The 17,253-nt window shown below is 63.1% G+C and overlaps 1 protein-coding gene across 1 annotated transcript; it reads left to right on the top strand.

The window, feature by feature from the left end:
* The first annotated feature begins 8,795 nt into the window (after nucleotides 1-8,795).
* TH (tyrosine hydroxylase) lies at nucleotides 8,796-16,022 on the top strand. Its single transcript, XM_019713696.2, has 13 exons — nucleotides 8,796-8,932; nucleotides 10,357-10,569; nucleotides 11,436-11,610; nucleotides 11,938-12,026; nucleotides 12,267-12,334; nucleotides 12,596-12,646; nucleotides 12,981-13,126; nucleotides 13,221-13,356; nucleotides 13,555-13,624; nucleotides 14,081-14,137; nucleotides 14,354-14,449; nucleotides 14,687-14,820; nucleotides 15,583-16,022. The coding sequence occupies exons 1-13, from the start codon at nucleotides 8,843-8,845 to the stop codon at nucleotides 15,740-15,742; spliced, it is 1,485 nt and encodes a 494-aa protein (XP_019569255.1). The 5' UTR covers nucleotides 8,796-8,842; the 3' UTR covers nucleotides 15,743-16,022.
* Nucleotides 16,023-17,253: the final 1,231 nt, after the last annotated feature.

Below are 17,253 nucleotides of genomic sequence, written 5' to 3' on the forward strand. Positions count from 1 at the left end.
ATCCTGAGGGACCTAGGAGCTCCCTTGCCCCCGGGAGAAGGTGGCTGGGTGTTGGGGTGCTGAGAAGGGAGGCTGGCTGGAGCAGGTGGGAGGCCTGTGGGTTCACCCTGCCTTGGACCTTCAGCCCAACTGTCCCCTGAACTTTTCTTTGTTCATTTAATAGCCCCATGGGGTCCGCCCTGCAGGCACTGGGGCAACAGAAGGGCCGGGCCTTCCTTGAACTCCCTCTATCCTCGTAAAGGAAGCACTTTACCTAGTGAGTCACACAGAGAAACGAAAGTTGCAGCTGTCCAGGGAACAGGGACGGCCTGGGCCCCCTTGTGTGTGGTGGTCTCCCCAGGAGGTCAGAGGAGGGGAGGGCTGTGTGGGATTAGGGGCTCCGCCTGGCCCAGGAGCTGGCTGAGGGACCCAGGCCAGAAGGAACCCAAGCCACAGTGAGAGAGCAGGGTCCCCAGCTCGCAGACCCCGGCCACCAGGGATGCCCTGCTTGCATTCTCCACCCTTCCTTGCTCCTTGCCTGGTCCCCTCACTCCCAGCCTGACTACATGGGGTGAGGCTCCCCCATTTCCTCCCCCTCCTGGGCAGTTACCTTGCCTCCCCCAGTGGCAGTTTCCCTGAGGCTGCCTTGTTCCAGGCTGCTTTTCTTCCCCGAGGGAAGCAGTGGGACAGAGAGGCAAGGCCCAGAGGACACCCTCACCTGTGTAGGGCTCCCCAGCCTCCCAAATCTGGGGATCTTGCCAGAGTTTGGAACCCTTTCCCAGAAACCTGGGGGTGAGGGGACACGCACCCAGAGTGCCACCATTCTAGCCTCATTTCCCTGCACCCTTGTCCAGTGGTGCGACCACTGGCCTTTCTCCCTGGAGAGTGTTAGGATCTCCCTCCCCTCCACCGAAGGCTGTGTTGGGTTAGGGGCAGGGCCCATGAGTGTCCCCCACTCCTAACTCAGCACTCAGCCTGAGGCTGGTCCCAGAGGCCTCCCAGGTGGGGTTGGAGGCCATGGTGGTTCTCATTATTATTGTGGAGACCTCCCAAGGCTCTCTCCCACCAATTATCCTCCAGGGGAGGGACCCTGTCATTTTCAAAGGGCACCCCAGGAAGTGCTTGCTGGGTGAATGAGTGAAGGAAAGAACGAACAAACAAAAGAACAGCTTGCAGGTAGGTGAATGAATGCAGCAGGCCTCTCCTGACCCCCCTGGGACCTTCCCTGGGGGGCCAGGTGGGGAGATGGAGCTACAGCCTCAGCTTTTGGGGCTCAGCTCTTGGGACCAGCCCTAGTAGAGAAACCGAGGCCCCATCAAGCAGCCCCAGGAAAACCTGGGCTTAGCTCTCAGGCTGTTCCAGGTGGAGACCCCGGCCGTGGCTGGAGGGAGCCGGCCTGGCGGGGACGAGTTTATTGGGATCCAGCAGCCTGCGAGGTGTCAGCTGAGCTCATCTGGGGCTCCAAAGTCATCAAAAATATGTAATCACAGATGAGCCCTGTTTAAATGTCACGGCAAGCCCGTCGGCAGGGCGCAGCCTGGAAATGTCAGCCGGGGGCAGGGGCTCCTCTGAGCCCCAGGAGTAACGGAAGGCACCTGGAATGCTTGTGCCCTGTCTCCCTCCTGCCTGAGACCTGGGCCAGGCACCTGGGTAGAGTTCAGGGGACTGCAGCTGCCAGGTCTCTCTGGGCTGGGGGTTCTTCTTTTAGCCCCCCAGGTTCCTGAGAAGGAGGCCAGCTGCAGGAGTGTGGGGAGGCCCTGCGGGAGGAGGCTGAGAAGCCACAGCAGGGGGAGCACACCTCAGGGCCAGACCAGGAAGGGAAGGGTGGCAGGGGGTGTGATGAACAGCCCCAGGGAAAATGATGCTCCCAGAAGACCCCAGCGGGGGAGGGGAGCCAGCACGGCTCCTCGCTCACTGTCTGATGGCAACACATCCGGTTTCTCTCCGAGCCTCAGTTTCCCCACTTGTACACAAAGGCCCTGCCCTGCATGGTGGGGGTGGGAGGGCAGGGGTGGGGTGATGCTGTCAGATGTGGAGAGGCAGGGCCCTCCAGAAGGTCACCCCCTCTCTGTGCCTGAACTTCTCTCCCTGCACATTGCACTCGGCTCCTGGTGCTCTGGTGTCCAGCTCTGGGCTTACAGAGCCAGAGGGAGCAAAGTGTGTCTCGGGACAGATGGTAGAAAGAGAGACATTGATGGACACGCTGTACCCGCAGTGTCACTGAGTCTCCTGCAGGGTCAGAGTGCTTCCTGGGGTCCCTTGTTCCAGCAGGGTTGAGAGTTGCCACCACCATGATGTCCTGAAGACACTGGTGTGGGGCCATGGTGGGACTTTAGAGCAGCTGCCATGCCTCACTGAGCTGACAGCACTGAGGAGGCAGGGGCAGCTCAGCCCTCCCCGCCAAGGGGCAAGACGGTGAGGGGGGCAGACAGAACAGGGCGGGTGGGGCCCAGAGGGGCCTTGGTTCTAGCCGGCTGTGGGCAAAGGTGCAGAATCCACTGAGGAAGCCACCTGTGGGCCTGGGGGTGCAGGTGGCTGGCCCTGCTTGTCTTTTCCAGTGGGCAGGGTCAAGGAGGGCCCGGGAGGCACAGGACGGCTGGGACAGCCAGGTGACGTGGAGCCCGGGGCCTCAAGGATCACACACTGCTGCCTGGATGTTCAGCTGGCGTGGTCTGGCCCACACTGAGCAGAGAAAGGCTGTCCCCTCCCGGCTTTTGGCTACTACACCTCTGCTAATGCAGCCCAGAACCATATAGTCTCACAATGAGGGGAATGTCAGGTGCTAGAAGCCAGGCTGCCCCGTAGATCGGGAAGGGGGTCTCAGGGTGAGAACAAGAGCCCTGGGAGCTCAGAGCAGTGGGACCACAGCACCTCCCTGTCACAGGGACAGGTGACTGGGACCCAGGCTCGTGGCACCCCGGCTGAGTGGCGGGGGGGACTGGTCTTGCAATTAGACCTGATGGCTGTCAAAACACAGCTGCCGTGAGTGACTAATGAGAACTGAATGTCGCTCTTATTGGTTTTCTCCAGGCTAATTTGTCAGACACTGAGAGAGCCAGGGGAGGGGGCGGTCAGGCTGAGTCACTGGACTGGGGGTGAGGCGGGGGTCTGGAGAGGGACCCCAGGAATCAAAAGCACCTGGCAGGAACCCTCAGCCTTGGCCATGTCATTGTGTGAGGGACATGGAGCCAGAGGTCACCCTGTGTGTCACCTACCAGGGCCAGTTAGGCCTTCTAAGCCCTGACCGCATACCACAGGCACACACATGCACACATGACACACACATGCACAGACAGGCTCACATACATGCACACACGTTCACGTGCACACTCGCACACATGTTCACGTGCACACTCACACACGTGCACACACATGTGCATACATGCTCGCACGTGTGCACACATATTCACATGCATGTGCGCTCACACACTGTACACATGTCTACACACACACACACACATAAACCAACAGGCGGAGCTCCCAGTCCTGGGCTCTGAACCCCGCCATGGCTGTTCTTGGCAATTCCAGCATCTCAGCTCCTGGATCACCATGTCTGGGGTGCGGGCCTCCAGGTGTGGGGGGGCCCTTCCACCCTAAGCCTCTGCTCCTTCAGCCTGATGCGAGGTTGTCATTCTGCCTGCCAAAGGCATGTGGGCAGTCAAGGGGATGCTTTGAGATTTGGGATGCTCTGATGGTCAGGGACATCTGCCCTTCCCCCAGGTGAACAGCTGGTCATCAGAGGCTATGAGACCTCTCATTGGCCAGGGCGTTTGAGGCCTCTATATCCTGACCTTCCACCCTGCCCCTTCTTCTGCCTTTCCCCTAACCCCTCCCTGCTTGGACGTACAGGGCCCTCTGGCCATCTGGTTCCTCTCACCTGGATGCGACACTCCTGACCCATTCCCTTGGTTATTTTGAATCCCTCAGATACTCCCTCCCTCTGGGGTGGATCTGGACCCATGCAGTTGGCCTTGCTGCATGGTCCCTTCCATCTCCGCACAGTGGAGACCAGCCTGGCCTGCCCCATGCCTAGTGCTGGACAGACCCACTGAAAGGACCCTAGGATGGAGGCCCTTGGGGAAGGTGCGGAGAGCTTTACCGAGGTCTGAGAGTGCCAATCTCTGGTGCCCCACTGAGGGGTGAAACGACCGAGCCGGGCACACGGAGCTAAGCCAGGGCCCCCTTCCCTGCCCCCCAATGGTGGGTCTCCAGCACTGAGTCAGGGGCCCAGCCTCCCACCAAGGGCAAGTCCCACCCACAAGGGGTCGACTCTGGCAGAAAAGGAGCTCAAAGAGAAGGCAAGAGGGAGGTCTGCCTGGAGGAGGGGGCGGCGGCCACCAGGCCTGAGGGTCTGGCAGGATTCAGTCAGGTGAAGGGAGCAAGGAAGCCCCAAGTGAGGGTGGGAGTGGGCGCTCTCTGAGAAGGGTTGGGGGTGGAGGGATGTGGCCGCTCCACTGTCGCTCTTCTGCAGGTCTGGCTTCCAAACAATTATTCCTGAGCGCAAACCATCGACCGACCGGCGCCTTGTCGATACTCTCTGCCTGCGTTCTCGCCCTGCTGCTGGGCTCCATCCGATGGCCTCGTTAGGGCTAATTGCTCTGACATTTCAGCTATGACAGAGCCACGTGTCAGGGCATCTTGCGCCTTCTTCCAGCTCTGGGGAAGGTGGGTGAGTCCTTCTCTGTGCCTCAAATGCTAGGGGCTGCAAGAGAAGGCCTGGGCACTAGGCCCAGGGCAGTCTAGGAGGGGCCTCTGTCCCTAACCCCCCAGGTGGGGGTGTTCTTTCTGCAGGGCCTATGGAGCCCCTCCAGGAAGGGGTGGGAGGGTGGGGGGTGCAGGGCTGGGGGCAGGCCTCACAGCCCCTGCAGCACCCGGGCGGGAACCATGGGCCCAGGGATGGCGACCCCTGGTAACGTGACGTTCTGAGTGCCTTTAAATCCTCAGACTCGTGCATGTATGTGTCCATGCAGGCCTGTCTCCTGGTGGGAGGAGATGCTGGTTCCAGGCTCCGGGCTCAGTGCTCTGGGTTCTGGGGGCTGTGAACAGAGGTGTGGGGTAGACCTGGTCAGGTGGGCTGTGTGTGTGTGTGTGTGTGTGTGTGTGTGTGTGTGTGTGTGACACAGATGTGTGCCTTTCCCAGGACACAACTGATGACAAAGACCTTCACCCTACTCATTACATGGAAGTGACCTCTGACCCCCAGACTGCCGGGGAGCACCTTCCCTGCTGTCTGTATGTGATTTCTGATGGTGGGGCCCTGCAGAGACACGATGTGATGAGGACCCGCAAAGCAGTGCCCTCCTCGGCCCCCCTCTGCAGCTTGTCTCTGGACCCCTCCCGTGGGGGTGGGTTATGGCAGGACAGGAGGGGCTGGGTTCCCCAGTGGATAAAGACGAAAACCAGGGAGCAGCCCCAAGGATTTGGAATGGGTCCTGCGGCCATGAAACCAGGAGTGAATGTGGCCTGCCCTGCCCTTGCCCCACACCAGGCGCCCTGACCCAATACCAGGGGTGGGCATACTGTCATTATGGGCTATTGAGTCCCCTGCAAGCCCTCCCACGGAAAAGGCTGTTAAGAGAGCAGACTGGACTCAGTGCCTCCTAATTACACTGCACACAGGGCTGTAATTATTCAGTGTGACTGTGAGGGGAGGGGGCGTGCTAGGGAGGGGTGCAGGCAAAAAGGCTAGAGGCCATGTGAGGGAGGTGGGGATTGGGGGATCTGGCCAGGTCTGGTCTCAGCCCAGAGCAGATGTGGGGGGAGAGCTGTGGGAACCCTGGCCATGGCCCATGGCCCTGATCATCAGCAGGCCCCTCCCCCTAATTCACCCCCAAAGCCCCCCCCCCCCGGGCCTCTCCTACGCTTCCTACAAAGAACCCATTCCAGGCCAGCCCCCCTCTCGAGGCCCCTGCCCATTCCAGACCAGGGTGCGCTGGCAGCATCAGCCCGTTAGATGTCTGTGCTTTCTGCCTGGGGCCCTGGGCCACCTCTAGCCCCAGGGACAGACTCTAACCGGCCACTGAAATAACCATGTCTCAGGAGTTGGGCAAGACTGGAGGCATGACCCAGAAAGCACACTCACTCAGTCTTCCCATATGTAGAATGGGTCCATAAATGCCCCAGCTGTGGAGGCAGACACTGCAGCTCACCCTCTGAGGGTGCCCAGGAGGTCCAGGATGGAGGGGACTCTCGGGTGGGAAGGGGGAGATGAGGGGGCAAGTCAGGAGAGGATGCTGGCCAGGTAGACTTGGGGGTTCTCCCCGGACCCCTGGCCACCTGGGGTGGAGAAGGGGCGCAGCACGTGTGGGGGCAAGGCTAGAGGGCCAGAGAGCACTTCTGTACACACAGGGGCCAGTTCCCTGCCTGGCATGGTCAGCCAGCCCTGGATCATATGGAAAGGCTCCCCAGGACACACAGACAGATGGGCATGTGAACGGATTGCTGGCTGGTGTGGGGCTGGAGGCCAGAGAGGGCAGGTCACCTCAAAGGACGTCCACTGGCGTCGGCCTGGTGGGGGTCGCCTGGCCCCAGGAGAGAATTGAGAAAGCTTAGCTCCCACCCAGCTCCCCTCTGGCTCAGGTAGAAAAGGAATTAAAAAACAATATTGTGTCAGCAGGAGACATTTGCGGAAAGATTAAATCCACACGGCAGAGGCCCCCCTCCTCTGCGGTATTTAACGGATATGTCAGCCCCCGGCCCTGTGTCCCCTTTGAGCAAACGGCAGGCCATGGCAGGGCTGGACCCATGTCACTAAGAGTCCCCAGCAGTCCTCCCTGGAGGGGGCGGGTGAGAGCCCAAGGGGGCAGGGCGCCTGTCCAGAGCTTCTGCAGGCCTGGAGGCTGGGCCACCGGCAACCATGGGGACCAGTGGGTCAGCTGCAGCCTGGGGCAATGGAAGCCCACGGTCTCCCTGTCAGCCCCTAGTGGGGAACCCAGCCCCGCCCTCAGTGCCAGGGGTCTCTGGGCAGACAGGGCCCTTTAGGGCCCCATCCCTGTGGAAGACCTCCTCTGGGCCAGGCCCTGGAGGCAGAAGCCACTGAGACCTGTTCTCTAGGGCCCCAGAGTCTAGGAGAGGAGCCAGCCGGGTCTGCACCAGGCACCGGCGGCAGCTGTTCCTGCCTCGGAGTGTTCAGGGGAGGAGGCAAAGCCAGGAGGAGAGCAGAGAAAGGGGAGGCTAGTATCAGGGGCTCAGGGGAGCAGGCTTTGAAGAGTGAGTGGTGGCTGAGCTGGGTTCTGTGGGATGTACAGGAGTCACCAGGAGAAAAAGGGGGTGAAGAGTGAGGTTTCAAACTGGGTATTCTAAAGCCCCAAACCCTCACGGAGGAGGAAGTGGAAGTGTTCGGGGTGAGAGGATGAGCAGGGTAAGTGGGGGGATGTGGTTTCCTTCGCACCGACAGCACTCAGCTCCTCCCAGAGGGCCAGGGGGAGGCATGGAAGGCTGTGGGGCAAGGGGATGCCGTGGTCAGACCACTTTTGGGGAAGGTCCAAGAGGAGAGTGTGGTGGGCAGCTGTGATGAAGACCGGGCAGTGCCTGCGGCTTGGGGGGGGCCAGGGAGGTAGACTGAGGTGACACGGTGACCAGCCAGGCTGGACCTGCAGGGCCAAGGGGCAGGGTCCAGGGCTCTGGTTCCTGCTGTGTTCAGCATGTCCCCCTGGGCTGCTGGACATAGAAGCCCATCTCCAGGGGCTGCACATCGGGCATGCCTTCTCCAGGCCCTGCCCTCTCCCCACACAGCCACTTCCTTGGAGGGCTCTGGCCTAGCATCCCTGCTGAACCCATGACGCCCAGGGTCCCCTCTGCGAGGGCCTTTGTTCGTGAGAGGAGACCTTTCCCTGAAGGGCTTGGAACTGTGGGTGGTGCCACAGCCAGAATGTACTCAGGCCTTTGCCCAAAGCCATCCCGTCCCCTGGTCTCCCGAGGCGGGGGAGGTGATACCAGCGTGAACTCTGCATGGAACTCAGGAGGAACTCTGGGTGGGCTGTCCTCAAGTGCCCTGGAAGCCCCATTGTGCCAGGGGCCAGCGGAAGCCCGGGGCTGAGGGCCTAGTGGGAGCTCCAGTGAGGAGAAGGGGATCGGGGACCCAGGGCCCTCGGCACTCAGGGATGGGCGTGCCCCCGAAGAAATGGTCAGAGGGCCTTCAGGGGACGCTGGGGGCTAGTGGTGGGTGGCAAGGGGCTTGGGCTGCAGCCCAGGGCAGTAGGGCCATGCAGCACTCAGATGGACAATTGTTAGACACATCCCTGTCCCCAGATCCTGGCCCCCTCCACACTGGAGGGATGGGCCCTTCTGGAACATTCTGGGTCCTGCTGGACGTGCCTGGGCATCCGGGCACAGGGGTCTGGGGTGGAGGTGGGTAACACTTCTGCTGACGGCATCTAATGGAAACACACCGAGGGACCCTGTTGGTGAAGTCTTCTAGAAAAGCAGATGGCCTCCCCACATCCGAGGTTGGAGCCTGGGTGTCTCCTTGGATTCTGACACCTGCTCCAAGGTGCAGGGTGTAGCCTATGCCCCCCCAGAGTGCCAATCCTTGCATCACCCGCTCGGGGCGCGGGGCTGAGGGGTCTCCAGCTGTCCCCAACCCCGCAGAGCACGCCCGCCGGAGCTGAGATGATTCAGACCGAGGGCCGGCCGCCCCTGCCTGGGTGCCTGCGACAGTGGAGGCAATTAGATTTAATGGGACAGAGCCCTTTCTCCCACGTCTCCCTCCCCGCCTCCCTCAGGCGGCAGCAGGCAGGAGAGGGATGCAAAGGAGGTGGGAGGTGAGGGACCCGGAGGGGCTCTGACGTCAGCTCAGCCTATAAGAGGCTGCCTGGCAGAGGGCTGTGGAGACGAGCTCCGGACCTCAGACCTCGCCGGCGTCATGCCCACTCCCAACGCCGCCACGCCGCAGGCCAAGGGCTTCCGCAGGGCAGTCTCGGAGCTGGACGCCAAGCAGGCTGAGGCCATCATGGTAAGAGGGCAGGCTGGTGCCCGCTAGCCGGAATGGGCTGGAAGCCCAGGGCTGTCCCCAGACCACAGACACCTCAGATCCAGGTTGGCATGGAGTCCTGGCAGCAAGCACCTCTGCCCAGGCTGGGTGGGCAAACCCTGGGCCTGGGTGTTATCTGGACCCGGTGTGTGTGTGACTGTCCCAGGCCCTGCTAGCAGCTCATGGTGGGGGTAGCTGATCAAAGAGTGGTGCCCGCCCTGGTTCTGCTGGGACAGGCCAGCCTGAGCCAAAGGGTGATGCGGGCGCTGGGGCGAGTCCCACACATCCTGGCCCACCTACCTGCCCTGCACAGGTGTCCCATGTGTGATCGCCTGTCCCAGTGCCCCTGCCCAGCACCCCTGTGCCTCCCGACCACCCGGGACTGTCCCCACGGTGTTGCCACTTGGGAGCCCTGCATTGAAGGGGATGTGTGCTGGGCAGACCGACTGGGGCGGCCCCTCCAGGAAACTGAATAATGGGGAGCTTCTCAGCCCGGAAAAGGGGATTTCAGTTCATCCTCGGGATGCCCCGGAATCATCCGCCCCCACCCCCCACACTTAACATGGGCGTTTGTTTTTAGGCCTTTAATGAGAATGTGGTTTGAGTATTCCAGGAATTTAACCTGCCGGTACCTCCTCGGGGGCTTATGAGGTAGAGCCCCCTGTGGAGGTCCAGGGGTCCTCCCAGCCTGGGGCTGCGGCCCTGGCTCTGTCCATACCCCAAGGTCGAGTAGGGGCTCCGATAAGACCTTCCCTGGCACCTGCCCCCCACCATGTTCCAAGACCCGAGGCCACCAGAACCTTCTTGGAAGTTCAGCTCCGAGGGGTATGCCCCAGACGTGAGCTCCTCCTCTGTCCAGGCCTGGGGGTCTCTGTGCGTGGCAGGGTGAGGGGGGTCAGACATGCTGACCCCAGAGACTCACAGTCTCCAGGACAGGCTGCAGACAAGGGCACCTGTGTCCAGATGGACAGGAAGTGTGGCCACACGTCCCTGCACTGTGGAGAGGGGCCAGTAGGGACCATGAAGACAGGTCACTCATACGGAGAGGCTGGAGGGGGCATGGGGACAAGGGGAAGCAGCTCCTTGCCAGGCAGCCAGGCACCGTGCTCACTGGCCCTCCCTGGGCTGTGGCCGCCGTCCATCTGGGGCCAGGGGACAGCTCTGAGTCACTCTTTCCTGTCACCTAATCCACTTAGGGCCAGGCCTGGCGACAGGCAGCAGCATTTGGTGCCATGGTGCACCCCCCACGGTGCCAGGAGACCTGGGCTTAGCTTGTGCCCCAGCAGGCCCAGCCAGGCTCGGCATGTAGGCCCCTCCAGAGGATCCAGCAGGCGCTCTATGATGCAGCTGGGCTGGCCGGTCAGAGCCCCAGAGCCGGGGTGACTGGGGGTGCCCTGTGTCCACAGTCCCCACGCTTCATCGGGCGGAGGCAGAGTCTCATCGAGGATGCACGCAAGGAGCGGGAGAAGGCAGAGGCCGCGGCCGCCTCCTTGGAGCCTGGGGAGCCCCTGGGGGCCGGGGCGTGCGAGGAGAGGGATGGAAAAGCCCTGCTGACCCTGCTCTTCACGCTGCGGGGCGCCAAGACCTCTTCCCTGTCCCGTGCCCTGAAGGTGTTTGAGGTGAGGGCAGCAGTGGGGGCCAGTGGGGACCCGTGGGGGCCGGTGTGGGTGGGAGTCACGCAGAAGCACCGAGAGCCACGAGGGAGGCGTCCCAGGAGCCCTGGCGCCCCCACAGCCCCTCAGCACACCCCTCAGGTTCTTAGGGGCTCCCTGAGGCCCCTAGCCACTCCCCATGCCCACCATCTTGCATGTGGGGTGACTGAGCGTGGCTCCCAGCAGGGAAGCTGAGGGCAGGGTCCCTCATGCCCACCTGTCCCCTTGGGCTCCGCTGGCTAACGTGGCAGGCTGACTGCAGGGGCTGCTCTGGCCACACCGGGCCAACAGGCAGGAGACTGGCCCCCAGCACAGGTGCCCAAATGACATTACAGCCAGATTCCTCTCAAGCTCCTGCGATGGCTGTCTGGCTCCAGAGCTGTGGAGACCAACACACCCTCGTTGCTGGGTGACAGGAGCTGGCAGTGGAGCAGACCCTTCCTGCCAGCCCCCTGGGTGCTCAGTGTCACTCTGCGGTTGTCTGAGCCTCCTGACCTCACCCCAGTGGGATCCAGGGCCCACCCCCAGCTCTGGGTGTGGCCTGTGGGCCTGGATGAGGCCACCAGAGATGGTGGGACCTTCTGACTAGCAGCCGGGAAGTCAGACTGTGTGGCCACGCGACCCACAGACGGTACCACCCAGAACACTGAGTCAAGGGGACTGCCGTGACAACTGCAATTAGACAAACTCAATGAAACCCAATTTCCCAGCTGCAAACCCTGCCCAAGAGGGAGTCTGACCTGGGTCTGGCTGCAAACGTCTAAGGCCAGCAGACCCAGGGCACGTGCTTCACCCCTCCCTCATCTCCCCCCTCACCTGTTCGGCTCCCTAAGACCTTTGAAGCCCAAATCCACCACCTGGAGACTCGGCCCACCCAGAGGCCGCGGGCTGGGGGCCCCCACCTGGAGTACTTTGTGCGCTGCGAGGTGCCCAGTGCCGACCTGCCCTCACTGCTCAGCTCCGTGCGCCGGGTGGCAGAGGACGTGCGTGGCGCTGGGGAAAACAAGGGTGAGGCTGTTCCGCTGTTCCTCTGTCCTTGAGAGCAACGCCATGACCTTGAGACATGGGGGTGCAGAGGCTCCCACAGGGGAACCCTGAAGGGACCAGGAAGTCCGGCTGGGGGCATCCCCTCCCTGCTGGCTCCGGCCCCCTGTTCTTCTCCACATGTGTCCGGGCGTGGGGCACCTCCGGGAACCCCCCCCCTCCGGCTGTCACAGTCCCCAGCCACCTCCCGCCAACCCCCAGGCTGTCTGGGGAGGCCACTCCCAGGGGGGGCCACGCCCCCCCACAGGCCAGTGCTCACCCAGCTCCCCCTTTCTCCCGTCCTCTGTGAAGTCCTCTGGTTCCCAAGGAAAGTTTCCGAGCTGGACAAGTGTCATCACCTGGTCACCAAGTTTGACCCTGACCTGGACTTGGATCACCCGGTGAGCTGGTGCCCCCGCTGGCCTCCTGGTCCCCACCCCCACCCCCCCGCTTCCTGTGCCTGCGGCTGGGGCGGTGGACGTGGACCCCCAGGCTGACCCTGGGCGGGGTGTCCGTCCGGCTCCTGGCAGAACCACTGAGGCCTGGCTGGCCACGTCACAAGCCACATCTGGGATGCTGGGAAGGGGAGGGGCTGAGAGAGCGGCAGGCCAGCCCCCTGACAGTGCGTCCTCTGCCGTCAGGGCTTCTCGGACCAGGTGTACCGCCAGCGCAGGAAGCTGATTGCCGAAATAGCCTTCCAGTACAAACAGTAAGGATCGCGCTGGGGCTTCAGCCAGGGTCAGATCCCGTCCTGCAGCCTCACACCACACCTGGGAGGGCACAGGGAGGGATGTCTTTGTCACCAATACCACCACCTTCACTGTAACTGTGGTCATCATGTGACTTGGGGTCACAGCCAAGGAAATCGTGGCACAGAACAGTTAGGCAACTTGCAGAGGCCACACAGCTGGCCAGGCATTCTGTCCAGCCCTCCACACCATCCCCTGACTGACTGCTGATGCCTCCACAGCGGAGACCCTATTCCCCGTGTGGAGTACACAGCCGAGGAAATTGCCACCTGGTGAGACCCCGTGACAGCAGCGGGGGAGGGGCAGAGGCTGGGATACGGAGGGCCCTGGGGACGTGCGTGAGGGCGGTAGCCTCTAGCAGACTAAGAACAGTGGGGGAGGTACTTTCAGAGACTCCAGACGTAGGCCTGGAAGGCAAGGCGGCAGTGGGTGGCTTGTCCCAGGGAGCTGAGGGCTGCCCACCCCCACCCGGTCCCCTGGAATCCCCCAAATCACAGGCAAAGGCCCCTCCCAGTGGCCAAAGGCGACAGGCCAGGAGGGGCAGAGCAGGGTGACCACAAGAAGGGGCTACTCCAGGAGGCCTGAGTGCGTGCCCCCTGCCCGCAGGAAGGAGGTGTACACCACTCTCAGGGGCCTGTATGCCACCCACGCCTGCCGGGAGCACCTGGAGGCTTTCGAGCTGCTGGAGCGTTCCAGTGGTTACCGGGCAGACAACATCCCCCAGCTGGAGGACGTCTCCCGCTTCCTGAAGGGTGCGGCCCCCGGACGGGAGGGCCCGGGGATGAACAGCCCTGTGGCCACCCCCCACCTGTCTGGCACGCTGACCACCCCCCATGGCCCTTGCAGAGCGCACGGGCTTCCAGCTGCGGCCCGTGGCTGGCCTGCTGTCCGCCCGGGACTTCCTGGCCAGCCTGGCCTTCCGCGTGTTCCAGTGTACCCAGTACATCCGCCATGCCTCCTCGCCCATGCACTCCCCAGAGCCGTGAGTGTGCTGGCCGTTGTGGGCCGCATGCCCAGCCCACCGCACGGAGGCGGCGGAGGAAGCCCACCTACAAGCAGAGGGCCCGTCCCCCAGGGGAGGACAGAGGGAGGGTGCGGGCAGCCTACTGATGACACCCAGCCCCAGCCCCAGCCCCACCCCCAGCCCCAGACCCAGCCCGCTGTCCTGCCTCCAACACAGGGACTGCTGCCATGAGCTGCTGGGACACGTGCCCATGCTGGCCGACCGCACCTTCGCCCAGTTCTCCCAGGTGTGTCCTCCAGGCCATCGGCCAGGAGCCGGGGGTCAACGGAGGGGCTGTGGCCCCAGGCCTGGGGCTGGTGGGGCTTGACATGCCAGCGAGGGATGCTGCCTGCCCCTGAGTGGATGGGTTCCCAGCACCGTGCCTGAGCCCCTTCAAGGCGAACGGTGTCCGCTTGGGCCCATGAGATGTCAGTAGATGACACTATCTGGAATAGAGGGACGGGTGGGCTCTGTCCCGTTTGGGAAGACCGCCTTATAAAAATGATGGGGTCCTTTTCCAAGAGTCAGCCCAAGTCACCGTGTGGAGGGGACAAGCTGGGTGGATTCCTGCGGCCTGTGCTGCCACCTGCTGGCCCCCTAGGAACAGCAGAGGGTTGATCCCTGAGAGGCTGCTGACACCTCCAGAGCCCAGGCAATGGCAGCTGACAACCCCACCCCAGTCAGCCTTCTCCTCCCTCCACAGGACATCGGCCTGGCATCCTTAGGAGCCTCGGACGAGGAAATTGAGAAGCTGTCCACGGTGGGTTCCCACACTGTGGGGCCTGGGAGCAAGCTCAGGACCCCGGGTTCAGGCTAGGGACCTGCTGGGCTGAGGGCTCTGCTGCTGTCCAGGGGTGCCAGCCTCCCACTGTGACTGCCCTTGGAGCCTGGCCCTCTCTGCCTGGGTGGGTGGTGTCCTGGGGCCTCTGGTGGTGGGGGCAGCTGTCTGTCGCCAACCCTGCGGCTGTCCCCCCAGCTGTACTGGTTCACGGTGGAGTTTGGGCTGTGCAAGCAGGACGGAGCGCTGAAGGCCTATGGCGCTGGGCTGCTGTCCTCCTACGGGGAGCTCCTGGTGAGACCCTCTCTGCAGCAGCCCCAGTAGGGAGGGTGGCCTCGCTGTGCCTCCTGGATGCAGGCCTCCCAGGAGGCTGGAGCAAGGGGCCGCCCAGGAGGGCGGGGAAAGCTTGTCTGGGTCCCATCCCATCCACATGGTGCCCGGGCCTCCGGAGGAGGTTGTGAGTCCACACCCAGAGCCACGGTGGAGGGGGCCACCCGCTCCAGTCCGATGGGCCCTGTGGCCTCCCGCCAGCACTCCCTTTCTGAGGAGCCCGAGATCCGAGCCTTCGACCCCGACGCTGCGGCCCTGCAGCCCTACCAGGACCAGACGTACCAGTCTGTGTACTTCGTGTCTGAGAGTTTCAGCGACGCCAAAGACAAGCTCAGGTGGGCTGCTGCCAGGGCCAAGACTGTCCTCACGATGCCCCTAAGCTGGGTGAGCCAGTGGGCAGGCTGGGCATGTGAACCCGTTTCACAGAGGAGAAAACCTGGGTCACAACACCTCTCCAACAACAGCACCCCCCAAAAGTCTGGGGAGGCGGAGACCTGAGGGGCTGGTGGCCGGGTCAAGGCAAGGTCAAGGCCAGGCTTTCAGGAGGCAGAGTCTGACCTTCGTAAGAAGAATGTGTGGGGTTTTTCCCAGATCCTACCCTCTGAGCATTGGGGCCCATGGGGTGGGATGGAGGAGGGGGACAGGGGATGGGAGCCTGGAGGGTCTGCAGGGAGCAGGGAGTTCCCAAGCCTGGGTGCTGGGGGTGCCATGGCCATGGCCATCCAGGGAAGGAGGGCAGAGCCTGACACACCCCACCTATTACCTGGGAAAGGGCCTGATTTTCCAGCCAATCTCCTGTCTTCACAGGAGAAACTCAGGTTTAAGGGTGGTGGTGTGCCTGGAATGGAAAGGAGGGGAGGGCTGGATCCCACACACAAATTTGAGGACAGAGCTGTAGCTGGGACTCTCCAGGACCCACGGTGTGGGAAGGCTTCCTGGAGGAGGAGGCCTGGCTGACTGGGCCTTGGGGAGAATGAGGAAGGGATGGGGTGTCCTGGAGCCCGCGACCCTGCCCCAAGCTGCCCCACCTCCTCCCTGTCCCCCCAAAGCCCGAGTCCCCACAGGGTGACTGAGGGTCCATGCTGGCCCCTCCCTAGGAGCTATGCCTCCCGCATCCAGCGCCCCTTCTCTGTGAAGTTCGACCCGTACACACTAAGCATCGACGTGCTGGACAGTCCCCGCGCCCTCCGTCGCTCCCTGGAGGGCGTCCAGGACGAGCTGCATACCCTCACCCACGCTCTGAGCGCCATCGGCTAGGAGCGGCGGGCACAACTCCACGGGCCCCCGTGGGCCGGCCCAGGGTCTCCCGGCCCTTCACCAGCCTCCCCTGACCCCTGCTCACATGGGGGCTGGGTCACAGCACCCCAAGAGTCCCCCAGAGACCCGCCCTACCGAGGGCTCCTGGCGACCCCACTGCCGCTTCTGAGATCTGCCTTGACCACAACCCCCCCCCACAACCCCCCCCACCCCCGTGCTGGCCGCCACGCTGCCTGCCATGCTGTGTGCTGCCTCCTCACAGTCTTAATAAAAGAAAAAAGCCCTGAGCACCTGCCTGGCATCCGCATCTGTGCCCCCTGCAGGCCTGGGCCCTCGCCGCCCCCCCAACCCCCCTCCGCCTTGCTCAGAGGTCTCTCCTTGGCCTCCTCCTGTGAGGCCTCACTGGCCAGGCCAGGCCAGATGGGAGCCCCACCGGGGTTGGGAGTCAGGGGGTGGGGCAGGGCTCACCACTGTACCGATTGGGGGTGTGGTGTCCGAGCTCCACTAGGAGGACAGGGCTCCAGGGGGCCAGCCCATGAGAGCAGGCGGAGGCACAGCTGCCTCTAGTCCCCACTTCCCGCCCCACCCAGAGCAGGACCTGGGAACGTCACCTAAAACAAGTGCTGATGGAGAGCTCAGCTGAGCTGGTTCCCAGGTGACCCCTCTGGGCCTCAGTCTCCCCAGCAAGGTGGGTGGGGGGCTGGATTCTGGGCTTTGTAAGATGCCCCTGAGGTCACTCGAGGGGTCTGGGCATGGCCCTCCATCAGAGACCCTGCATCATCGTCTAGGGCTGCCCCCCGTTCCCCACCCTGCCCTGGCCTATGGAGGAGCAGCCTGACTCCTTACTTCCTGAAGGGTGGGGTGGGATGCCAGCCCATCTTCCAGACCCTGCTCACGCCCTCCAACCATACCTGCCACTCACCCACCAGGGCCCTGGCTCTAAACTTAGGATGTCAGTCCTGGTAAACTCCTACTCATCCGTCAAGACCTCCTGGGTAAAGCCTCCTACCTCAGCCCTCCCTGGGAGGTGTCCTTCTATCAGTGGTGCCTCAAGCACCTTCACTGTGTTCGGCCCTCCTGCTTGAGTCCCTTCCGCCAGCGAGGCCCCAGCTAGGGGTGTTTTTGAAGGCTGGGAACCCCACAGAGACACTGGGGAAAGGCTGATGGCCGGCCTTGTCTCCCTCTGGCCCCCTCTGGCCCCGGGCCCTGCCTCTCCACCTGGGCCCGCCCCCGTCCAGCCCCTGCCCTGCACATCCCTCTCAAAGGGGCCCCCAGGTCTTCTCTGGTTGCAGAGGCCATGGGCACCATGACGTCCTGGAAAGAAGGCTCAGCCTGAGGCCCCTGGTGCCAGAGGGTTAGGGGTGGCCAGGGCAGGAGGGGGGTCTCTCCACCCCCTCCATGACTGTCCAGGGGGGCGGGGGGCGCACCACAGGGGCTTAGCCCATATGGCAGCTGAGGAGTCAATGGGGTCTTGGGTCCAGGTCTGAAAGGGGTCAGCGCTGGGAGATGGG

This window comes from Rhinolophus sinicus, linkage group LG06, assembly GCF_036562045.2.
Source record: "Rhinolophus sinicus isolate RSC01 linkage group LG06, ASM3656204v1, whole genome shotgun sequence".
Classification (NCBI taxonomy): Eukaryota; Metazoa; Chordata; class Mammalia; order Chiroptera; family Rhinolophidae; genus Rhinolophus; species Rhinolophus sinicus.